This window comes from Anopheles merus, chromosome 2R (assembly GCF_017562075.2).
Source record: "Anopheles merus strain MAF chromosome 2R, AmerM5.1, whole genome shotgun sequence".
Lineage (NCBI taxonomy): Eukaryota > Metazoa > Arthropoda > Insecta > Diptera > Culicidae > Anopheles > Anopheles merus.
This window is the reverse complement of record NC_054082.1, coordinates 48,293,121-48,305,688: the sequence shown is the minus strand read 5'-3', so window position 1 is coordinate 48,305,688 and position 12,568 is coordinate 48,293,121. Positions and strand designations below refer to the sequence as shown.

General features: G+C 42.6%; 1 protein-coding gene across 8 annotated transcripts in view; it reads left to right on the top strand.

Moving 5' to 3' along the window:
- LOC121591009 (neurexin-1) overlaps nucleotides 1-12,568 on the top strand; it is an 86,461-nt gene that overhangs the window by 31,969 nt on the left and 41,924 nt on the right. For all 8 annotated transcript variants that reach the window (XM_041911298.1, XM_041911296.1, XM_041911300.1 and 5 more), the window contains exon 6: nucleotides 11,039-11,174. In XM_041911298.1, the coding sequence (XP_041767232.1) occupies nucleotides 11,039-11,174 (136 nt within the window). The remainder of the gene's footprint in view (nucleotides 1-11,038; nucleotides 11,175-12,568) is intronic.

Below are 12,568 nucleotides of genomic sequence, written 5' to 3'. Positions count from 1 at the left end.
CACACACACACACACACACACACACACACACACACACACACACACACACACACACACACACACACACACACACACACACACACACACACACACACACACACTTTTCTTTTAGGGTTTAGCGGTGGCGTGAGGAAGTGGGTAAGCCACATGCGAAACGGGGCCCAGAATCCACCACAACCGGGACCAACAACACCCACCTTCGTCCAAACCAACACGCCAGCACTGAGTTGCTGGCGAACGGAGCACACGCACGCTTGTCGGGTGTCGGTATTCCAAGAAGTCACAAACGGACCTAATGATAACAAGCCGCACACGATGGCGGAGAAGGCACCAAAAAAGATGCGAATATATCACTCGCAGCGATAAAAATGAGCTTCCGTGTTGGTGGCTTTTTATGGCATCCCTTCCCACAACGACCCAGGCCACACCGAGGCCACTGACTGTCCGACCACCGCGACTAAACCCTCCTCCGATTGGTAGTGTCGTTGAAACGCACATTTCCGTATCGCATTTGGTGTGACACAACTTCCGTTGCTGCCCCGCGATTCTTGCCAGACCTCGCCAACGTTCATTTGTTCGTCACTTCCGGTCGAGTCTGATGTACAGGCTGTTGCTGCTGCTACTACTACTCCTGCTGCTGATGATGATCGTGTTCCCGCCATCTTCGGACCAATCCTGTGCCGACGGGCCCTAGTCCATTGTCCCAGAGGGCATACACTGGTGGCAAATTATGAATTTTATATGCCCGTTCCCATTGCTGGCTTGTACCGGTGCGGTACCGCGGGCGTGTTGTGCGCGTCGTCCAAGCGTCTTATCTCTGTCTGAACCGTTCTTCCGTTTTCTACGGTTCCTGCATCTTCGGTGCGAATAACAATGGTCTTTAGAGATAACGCCCGGCACGGTGATGGTTGCATTGTGAAGTGTTGGTTGTGCTGACACGGCTGCTGCTGGTCCCCAATACCGTCGCGCCTTCAGCTTGCGGTGCAGCGGTGTCATAAACGCGTCGACGCAAACGACGGAACGACTTGACGGAGGTAGCAGCAGCAGCAGCAGTTTGCCTAACTTCCGTTGCCGCTCTTCCGCTTGAAGAAACTCGCGTGAAACATCGTCGATCTGATGAAAACCAAACGTGCGATAGGCTTTATGGTGTTTTGGTTGTTGTTTTTTTTTTATGCGCCCGTTCTGCTTCGCAAAAAATTATGTGCGACATTTTACAGTTTACAGGCACCAGAAGGAAGTAGCGTGAACAAAGGAGCAATACATCATTCCCGTTCATAGTTAATTCCCCACCACGGAGAAGACCAATTTGACACGATTTGTGTGATCTGTTCCGTGTTTTTGAACGTGCCAAAATCATAAACAATGATCTAGCGTTTGAAAAAGGACCTAACGAGTTCCATCATACCGAGCATGGATGATATGTTTGGCTTGCTTTGTTTTATTTTTCTTTTACTTGTCGCAATAATAGCCAAAATGCCAACGCGTTTTATTTCCGTTTCTCTTCTTTAAGTACATACAAGAAAGCTGTATTTGATGTAATGATTAGGATAACTATTGCTACGTAACGGAGTCGTCATTTAGTATCTAATGCACATAGTTTTCAATTTAGGTCCCTAGCTTCATCATAGTTTAAGAACTTTTGATAATTAAAATTAAAAAAACAGTGAATAATGTTAGACAGTGAACTGATTTGGTGCTTTGATTTAGTGTACAAATTAAAAATTAATTTCCTTTTGATAAACGTACATGCTCTGCAAGTGAGAAATCTTGTAGTGGGAGCGACAAATACTTCATCACGATCCATTCCGTTTCTTTCGCAGACTCATCGGTAGCTATCCATCACAGGATGGTAATTTGCAATGCCACACTAACTTTGTTTTTCTTTTGTCTATTTTTTCTCTCTTTTTAATTCTCTCTCGTTCTCGTTTCCTTATTTCTCCACCCTTTTTATTTCCATTCGATTTCGTTCGTTCGCCCCATTGCCTTTTCTTACGCACGGTTATGCACGCTACTTCCACGCACGCGGGTTATGTGGGTCCCGGGGGGAGAGTGCCGCAACCATCACGCACTATGCACTACACAAAATGCATGCAGTTGCACCACACCACCACCACCACAACACCCACCACCGCTACCACGCACCAATGCCGGCACACGCGCATATGGCGTCCTGAACCGTTGGCTAGGAGCGGCAATCCAGCCACTAGCACCGTCATCACGGCGCGGTGGTGGCCAACGGTCGATTCCTTCGGCTTAGCACAATCCATCCGTCACCGTCCGCAGCCAACGGCACGGGTGTGGAAACGGAACGCACAATTTGGTGGCATCTATCCGCCCAACTACGACCTCGTACATCAGTGTCTTCGATCACTGCCGTTCGACAAGGTGACTAACCAGTAGGACTCACCCGCTAGAACGTTTTTTGTTGTATGCTAGAACTTTACGCCTATCTATTCTATCGCTTGTTCTGTCCAGGTGTTAATGTTTTGTTCTTTTCAGTTTGTTATTTAGGTCTTCTCGTTATCTTTGCGTCTTTCTATTTTCTTAGTTTCAAGATTTGCACAGTTCTGTGTCGATCTCTGTGTCGAAATTTATCCGTATAAACGCTACCGCAGTCGGAATTTCCTTTTCTATCCCATCTGTATCTATTGGCTCTTCGTGGTGTTAGTTTGTATGTTGTTCTACGATTCATTTCACCATTTAATACTCCAACTATGCTAGCAGGTTTCTGAAAAGTAAACACATCGAAGACAGTTTTAGTTTCAGATGTGTGTGATATGTTTGCAAAACTCCATGTAGGATTAGAATATACCATGTAAAAACAGTACACTTGCTACTAAATGATGTAAATATTCTATTCTTATAAATCTGAGGAGGGAACTGGAATGTATGTAATCAGCCACTGATACCAGTTTGAAGATGTACCTTTTTTGAAATCGCTAAGCGTCAAATAGTTCTTGCAAACTACACAAAGTATTTTTTTACATATTTTATTCAAAACATCAAAAACAGTGATAATTGAAATGCCAATTCAATAGTGTATGCAATTTTCATGTAGTCGTGCCAACTTTTTAGATTAACCTTCAAAAAAAGCCCTGGGTCATGGGTCATGGGTAGGTGTAGTTGCTTAAATGTATCTCGTTTCGGACGATCCAGTTGTAACCTTGGGTGAATAAATGAAATAATGTACAGCCGGAATATAAAAAAGAAGCTAAACGAAAGGAAGCAAACATACCGGTGAGAAAAGTGCCATAGGAAACCTAAAGACTACTACAGCAACGAAAACATTTCTACGATATCCTTGCAAGCATCGCTGTTGAATTTTGCTAGTTAGGGTCAAGAACAAACCCCTTCCCAAAGCACCAGGTCCTCGAAACGATTAGCCTTGTTAGGCCGTCCGCCTGGCGAGTGTAACGAGAAAATTTTGCGGCAGATGGTACATCGCAATATATATAGCAGGCAAGAATAACAAACCCTTCCCAGCGTAATCGCCCGGGGCCTGGAATTGCGGGCGGGCTGTATCACGAGACTTTTATTTTGCAACATTACCAGTCATCGAGGCCCGGAAGCAAACGTGCGGCACCGAATGAGTGTTGTAAGCGGTTTAAGTGTTTACACTGCGTTTCTTTTCATACAGTTCTAATAATACTTCAGAATCAGAGATGAATACATCGTGTGTGATGTTTAGATCGCTAGCAGGAGGTGTGTTGTTTCGAGCATGGAGCAAACACGTATGCATAAACTACAGGCCGCAATTTACGTGGTACAAAAAATAATTGCAGCGAATAATTTAACTTAGTTCTAACACACATCTGATTTTTCTGATCCGATCTGAAGCTAAAGTAGTATTGCCCATTGTGGAAAAAAGTTTATCGACTTCTTACATGCAATGCCTTTTTCTATGACATAATCAAATGAAGGCCTTTGCGAAGGTGGATTTAGTAGGAAATACAACATCATTTATTGATTTGTAGCTCTATAATCGATGTGGCAAAGGGAGTGCGATTACTTTCACGTCTAGATCAAATTACAGCCCAATGCCAAGATGCAGACGCTTGCAACGATCCATTAAGTGTACTTTGTTTTACAAAAATCAATTATCTGCCGTCATCAATTGCACTACAAGTACTACACTTTTACCGTTCTTGCACCAATGACTCCCATTAGCCGCCATTGACACGGCATGGAGCTTCATTCGGCCCTACCGTGTGGCTGTAGTTTAGCGTACGCGCGCTTGGGTGCACGTTTTGCAAAAGAGCATGACGTGTAGAATAGGCAGCGACCGCAAACCGCAAAAAGCAGCAGAAAATCAAAAACCGCATCAGATACCAGCTTTTCCCATCCCGAGGCTGGATGCCGATGAACCGAAGGCACGACCCGATTGAGTGGAGGGGAATTTGACATTGGTAAGCACCGGGGTTCGCGTTTCTATACGGTGCAGCACGTGCATAGTAAGTAAAAATAATTTATTCGGATGGCTAAAATTGAATACGTCAAACATCATTAGGAACGCTTCAGTTCGGCGCTGGTTGGATCGGAGGCAGAACATTAAATAACAATACTTGGCGGTGGGCAATCAGTCGTGCATTGATTAGTATGAGGTTGATGATTGAAACCTAGGAGAAAGAGTTGTCAAAAGAACGACGGCCCAAATGTAGAGGGCAACGAAATGTAGAAGGGTAAATCATTTAGGGGTTTCCTCCTTCTCCACCAAGAAGAAATTAATACATGTTGCAAATGCGTGATACGAACAGGCGTATGACATAGCAACGAGAACCTGTTAATGCAAGTAGACCATTTTAGTGCTTCACTGAGTGTACCGCGTTCGACTCATACAGCCGAATATCCAATTTACTACGGAAATTACTGAAATCGCATCCGCAGCACATTGCCAGTGAAAACATGAATTTGCGTTCGTTTCCGTTTTCCTGTACCGCATGTATCTTTACTGGCAGTCTGAATCGTTGTACTCTTTATTTGGTACTCCCACAGCCAATCTCTCGCGTCCAAGACCCAGGAGAGTTCAGATGGAAAAACTTCAACTGTCAGCAGATTTTATCAAACGAACCGTCGGAAAACTTCACAAACTTGCTGCACAAGCGCACATTGCCACTGATACAAGCTGCTTAGCTCCGCTCCGTTGAGATGTTGTGTCGTTCCCGGCGGTATATTTCGTTCGCTTTGGTACTGCTCTAGAGTGTCGTAAAAATACCACAGTTGAAATTGAAATTTTGAAGCATGCTCCAAACGCCCATATGGCCCATATGTGAACACATTGCTTCGGTCCGGGCGACAGCAGCACCCATCACCTCATCACTGCACCGTTTGTTGCCATTTGTTGGTGGTACATTTTTTTGCATTGAAGCAGCACAACCTGAGTACAACATGTTTCATTTTTCCACATCGAGCACCATGTCCTGGAGCCATGGACTCACTGAACGATGTGTATTGTTTACACATTAACGATTTTGTGGACCAAAATCATCCTACACCATGGCAGCAGTAACAGTAGTAGCAATGGGTGACACCGTAAAGGATTTGCCTACCGCTTAATGACGATGCTGTGCTCTAAACGATGGTCTCGAAAAGATAAACATCGATTCAACGCAACATGCGTGCTGTCTCTGGACAACGGTTTCCTCGGACTTCCGCACGAATCGGTGTGGCTGTAGGTGACTTTTATCGAAACAAATGTTGCCGTTTCTCCTTTCGTAGCGGACCATTGTTGCGGCTTATTGGACAAGTAGAATTGGGGTTTGCCGGCAGCTTTGTCTCGTCATAACGCCCCGAGAGCTCAGCAGCTACATTCGATGTTGTCTAAGCTAATGCGCGCATGAGTTTTGTTCAGGATAAAATGGATGTGTCGTGGGTAATTAAAATGTTCGAATCGGGAAGAATGTACGAAACGGTGGGAAATGGATGAGAAAAAAAACGAAACTAGAACATTTATAAATAACCCAAAGGCGACGGAATGAAAATAGTACAAGCTGTTAGGGAAATTGCAATTCCAAAATTATTCCTCCCACACGAGCGATAGACGACGTTGTGTACTACATATGTGGATACACAAACATAAACACAGAGCCTTGGAAAAGGGAGTAGAATCCCGCCGTAAATGGACTATTTGTTAGTAGATGAGTGGTAAATGTCCGACAACCATGGTCAGTTTGATGGTGGCCATCTGGCTACCGGTGACCATAGAGATACTCCCTTGGTGAAGCGTTGCTGATGCTGGGCGGCAACACGACAAAAAAAACAACTCCACAATAAAACGAAGCGTTATTGCTCCTGCGCTCATCAGGAGCAGAAGGTAACACAGCAGGGTCATGGTGGAGGCACTACCAAGCACTTGAAGCCGCAACACATAAAATCTAACCGTGCAGCACAAAGCACGGTTCCCAGGCACCCATACACTTTCGCAGTTTTTTGTCACTAGCAACCGGAAGTGTCTTGGTTCTCTTCTTTCATAAGCCTTTTTGCTCCAGCCGTTCTGGTTAGTCAATGAGCGCAGGTAAAGAATACCTTCGTAGAAACGCTAGAGCTTCTAACAAGCGCGGAACCAGCACGAGTGTCTATAACAAAGCGAGCATATTTCACGTTTGTTTTTTTTTGTTCAGCCCCATGATGAAATGAACGGTCGCCAGCTAGAGGCCAAGCTTTGTGACAGCGAAACTGAATTGAAAATTCAATTACTTTCACTTGAGTGCGCAGTTTTTGTTGAAAAATAGTAATAAAAACAACACTACCTGCGATGGGTGCCGTTGGTGTTTGGCGAAGTGTATTCCAGGAAGTCGGCTTCATCTTGCAAGGGCCAGGCATCTTGCACTGTGCTGAATGTCTCGCTAGCCAAAGACCGGAAGACCCATTACTGGCTAACCGAAGAGTTCTTGCTTAATAATAGATTCGCCATCGGCACTGTCCCCTAGCACAGTATAATTTGTGTGTGTGTGTGAGAGAGAGAGAGAGAAGGGTGAAGATAGAGAGATATGATTGAGATATAGCTTATATGTAGGGCTATCTGCTCTATTTAGAGGTGACCGATTGCAACCGACACTAGTGCACTCTAACAACTACTTTTTGCTGCTCGCGCTTCTGAACTGTACCACATGGCCGGCACACGTTTGCTGTATTCCGCTTTGGGCAGCTGCGTGCGCCTTGATCAATACTTTACCACCGGCAAGGAAGAAGCAATTAAAATCGCTAGTTCAGTTCCAGATTAATAGGAGCAAACGGTAAAGCAGTACAAACCAGAATTGAAACTGACAATCGGTAGTGCAGTGAAAGTGTCAGGATAAGAAAGTTCCAGAATGCTACGTTTTATTTTTCTATTTCATATAAAATAAGGTAATATGGTTAATGTAAATGTAAGCTAAATGAATGTAATTTATTCAAGATTTCGCTCAACACATAACACACCGCAAACATAAACGCCTGCCGTAACTAGCACTAGTCATGGAGATGGAAAGTAATGAATGAAAATAATCGTTTAGATGATTTGATGATGAACCGTTATATTTATACATTCTCAGTACAGCCTAAACACCTTCCCGTGTTGATCTTTTATGTACTTTTTTGTGTTATTATTATTGTTCTTGTAAATGGTTCACTTTTCGATCTGTACCAGGAACTGAGGCGTTTCCATTGCTTCGTTGTTAAAAAAAACTTTCTTCATAAAGTCTGTTCTTAACAGCTACGGATCGCCGAATCTGTTTCTTCTTCTTTTTTTGTTGGTGGGTTTTGATTTCAACCCAATGAGTATCCTTTTTCACGCCGCTCCAACAAATGCTCCAACAAGATGGCAAATGCAGACTCCCGTTAAACGGACAGTCGGCAAAGATAGAGCAGATTAAAAAAGTTTGCTTCGCACATCCGTCGTTTCGATTGCAAGTTAGCTTTAAACGGGTAAAAAAAGCCCCAACATTCCTTTTCGTAGCCCTGATCTTCTTAGCCACCATTATGAAAAAGCTGCCTTTTTGCGATGTCGTGGTTGTGTGGTTTTTTTTTACATTCCAAACTTTATGGATAAGAAATGGTTTTATTTCCAGAAGCGTTTGGCTTCCGACTTGGTTGATGGTGTCGCGTCTTACTACCATCGCGAGGTAGGGATGATGAGAAAAAGTTAAACCGCAGCATATGTCCCCAATAGATACGTATTAAGTACCGACTGCGGTGCCGGCAACTTTTGGAATGCATCTTTGATAGTTTTGTTCCCGAGGATTGACTTTTTCTCTAGTTTTCCTCATAGTTTTGTAGCCTAATTTCGAGTCACGTATGGCCGAATTTACGGCAGTTCTAGTTTCTAAAAGTTGATCCACACGTTGCATTTCCTTTAAAGTTATTTAAAGTGATAACTATTACTCTGCTCCGCTACAACAGCTGCCTGTCGCACATTTGTGTAGCTCATAGTTACAGCAAACGATCTACCGTTTCTGCCGCTTCCGAGTGCTACAAGCACACGGCGGGTCCCAAAAGTGGCGTTTGGGGTGGCCTCGAAAAATCCTACCGGATAGCACCAGAATCATAATCGATTTATGTTCCTTTGTTTCGGCCGTACAGCCTGCTAGCTAACAGGACAACAGCGCCATCCACAAGCAGCGGGTGTGACATTCGGGCTTCTCTGAGCCATTCTCTTCTGAACGCGAGTTTAGTATTGTGTGCCTCTCTGTGCTGTGGTCCCGTGTCTGCGCCTGCCCTTCAACTTAGCGCATCATCATAAATCAAATCCCAATTACGATTCCTAACGTGTGCCTCCGGGTTTCACCGCAACAAACACACGTGCAATATTTCCATTTATTTAGCCCTTCGTCATCGTTTCTGTTCGTGTCTGGAGCTGGGACTATATTTTCACACAGGACGAAAAGCAGCTTATCCCGATGGTCAACCAACGATTGCAATGTTTATTTTCCAATAAAAACAACCCTGTCTGAGTGACTCTTGGCGTCATCTATTTAGAATGAACAGCAACATACAAAAGCAAAATCAATATTCCCTGGGGACTTGGGATTGTGAGCGGTTTGAGAAATGTATTTTTTATGCCTAAGATAATTTAATTGCAATAAGGTCAAAAGAAATGGCCTTCGGTCGATGTTTTCATGTTGAAATCTTGATTATTTTCTACAATCTACCAACTTTGATTTTATTTTTCTCAAACTTTAACACTTAACGAGTGGGCAGAGTAAAGCACTAAGTACAACAAACAACAGACTAATTTCACCACATAATTATTTTTAGATTTTCAGAATTAAATAAAAACGCTTAAATGCAAGCTCATAGACGTGATCACAACTTTAACAAGGTCGGGTTTACTGACACACATATTACTCCAGAGACGTACAAAAATGACGCTCAAGGGTAGCCTTTAACATACTCAACCTTCACACCTTGATACACCTTCTTTGCAGATTGGTTGAGCCGGTATCATCAACCACCGGGCACCATACACATAGTAACATGTAAACGAGATATTTTGAGACGAAGGTTAAATTTTAATGCCTTGTGTGCGGTTTGTTCTGTTGGAAGCCATCTTTTTAATGAGGCTAAAGTAGTTTGTGTTATTAATGTACGAGAGTCTGGGGAGTCAAGAGGTCGTTATAGAAGCGTTGTCATTACGTTGTCTCACGCTGAAAAAATAACTATTAAGGCTTAGTAGTGAGGCAGTAGGGTGATTCCTTGTTTAGTATTTTCCTAACAATAGCTTACTAATTAACTCATTCATGTTGAAGGAGTCATGCTTCGAGACATGCTATCAAATGCTATACATTGAATTCAACAATATGAGCAATTTAGTGATTACGCCTTGGCCGAAATCTTCATTTCAATTAAATAAGTAACAACTATAGCCGAGGCGATTTCATGTCATAACCCTTCGCACTGGTATAACTTGCATAAAAAACGTATCCTTTGATCGTGACGTAAAACACAATTATCATCATATCAGCTTCCTGTATACTTAAAGATCAACAAACATGTAGTTTTTTTTTAATTAATTCAATCCTTAAAAACATATTGGTATTATTATTATACATTTTTTCATTATGTACATTGAATTCGATCAATTGATCAGTTTGATCAACACTTTATCTGTTTATGTAAAATAGAAAATCATTGAAATTTTAATGTCAAGTTACATGCAGCCCTTTAGAACGGATAAATTGTCACTAGGTGGTGTAGAATGCCTGTATGGCGTTTAATTTCCGATCATGAACTTTTTTGAATGTTGAACAGTGGTAATATTTTTACAGTGTTAAATGGTAGAATGTTATAAAAGCCGGAATTGATTGTCGTATCATCTACATTTTGCTCGTAAAATACGGATTAAGATTCGTTATTGCTAAACATTGAATTAGTTTATAGTTGAAAATAACACATTTAGGTATTTATTAGGTCTTACTTTACCACAATGTATTCGTGAGTTTTCTCTTCACAGAATAACTTAATGTACTGAAACATCGACTTTATATGATGTTTATAAATGAGACATGCTATTTTTATTATAATTACATAGTTGAAAAAAATTAAAAATTAAGTCAGGTTTGTTGTATATTTCGTTTAATTACAATAAGTAATAGAAATGGCTTCCCCAAAGATCTATACACAACACATTATTTGAGCATCATTATCCTTACTCATGTATTTATTTTCATTAACCATTGCAATTTCTATCATTCTAAAGACAATTCCTACATGTGGAACGTTTCTGGTAAGAGATGTGTATAATAAGAAAGTGTTTTGAAAATTTCGCAAGCAAATTGCATCAACTGTGTTTGTCCTTCTTGGTAGTAAATGTGCACATACATCATTCCCGTGTGTAACCGTTAGCTTGTTTCAGATCGTCACAGATCGTCATATGCTCTTCCCCACCAGATGTTCTCGTTCGTCCTGTGCAATGAGGTCTGCGAATGTATTATACGTTTCGGTTGTCGTGTCAAATGCAATAGGAATAAAAAAGGGACAAAAACTAAACCGCGTAACAAAATTCAACAGCAAAACATACTAACAAGCCTGTTTGTTTTCCTTCCGATTTGATGTTTTCTTACAGCAACTTCGAACCAACGTTACTGATGCCTGCGAGCGCCACGATCCTTGCCAGCATGGTGGCATCTGCATATCGACTGATTCGGGCCCGATCTGTGAGTGCCGCAACGTGGAATACGAAGGAACCTATTGCGAGCGAGGTAGGTAGCACGGAGTTTTTGGCTGAAAAACGAGTGCAAATTGACATAAATTTAAACTGTTTAAATCGCACCAATCGCAAAGCTCCACACACACGGATAGTGTGAACCATTTCAAAGAAGTCGTAAATTATTCCCCAAACGAGACGGGTATAGCGTTTTTGCCTGTCAGTGTGTCTTCCGTAGGGGATGAAAGCGTTTAACCAGATTCCCATTCCGGTAGCGGGCAACTGGTAGCTTTGGGGCCGAGAATCGGGCGCATAGCTAGCCGAGCATGTTTGCGCACTGGAAAATCCAATCTGCAACATTACTTTGGCAGGGTTCCCCTTGGTGGTGTCTTATTTTATCATGTATTATATGCATGCTTTCGCGTGCATGGTTCGATAGCATGGCGGGTGCAGAAATCGAAATGCTATCACCCGTACCCTGAACACCATCGCCGTTCGTCCGAAAACAGCAGCCACAATTCCCATCGATTTCGCTAAACGGATAAAGGATTTCCGGTTTATGGTGGGGACAGGCGCTTCCGAGCGGGAGTATTTTGATTATTGTGAGAAAATAATAACGATAAACAGTGATACAAAGCACAATTCGCTAGGACCAACGAATGACACAAAAACGCTCTCGCTACAACCATCCAAGGATCACCATTTGACCCAGAGCGAGACGAGCAGTACGAGTGATAGGTGAATTTATGGGATGTTTACCAATGTAATCAATTTATGATTATCGGACACTCGAAATCGTAAACCATCGAGACGGATGAGAAAACGAAATGGACACGAAAACTTTCGGAAACAAAATTTCGTCCGAGGGTAAATCCGCACGGCTGTTTGACGCTGAACAATTATTTTCTCGCGCTTTGGTTTTTATTTTTGGCCAAAGCGCCGCTAATGAATGCTGCAAAGATTGTACTAAATCAAGATTGCTGTCAGCTCGGCTTCTTCCGGTTCCGCAACGGTGAGATTTTTTCTCCTCTTTATATTTCACGTTACTGTAGTGCGGTAGGTTGAAAATTACATAACGGGCGATGCAGCGGGCTGGTTCGATAGACAGCCAGCTTTGGAAAGGGGGATGAATTTTGATAAATCGTTTGAACATTTCGTTACAGCAGCAGAGTTTCTAACTCAGGCATAAAACCTTTAACGTAATTGTTTCGTCTCGGTAGCCATTTTCTTCTTTCGGTTGTGTTCGGTCCCTGCTTCGGAAGGATTAACCTTGTTTTTCTTTCCTCTTTTATCGTGCCACGTGTTAGCAACAACGCTCCTGTCAGCGTGAAACAGGAATGATGGAGTGGAATTGGTAGCAGTGTGAGGATAATTTAATACATTTGATTGATCATCCACAAATGACTAAAGTTGAGACACGATTTTGCTTGTGCTGTTGTTGATACTGGT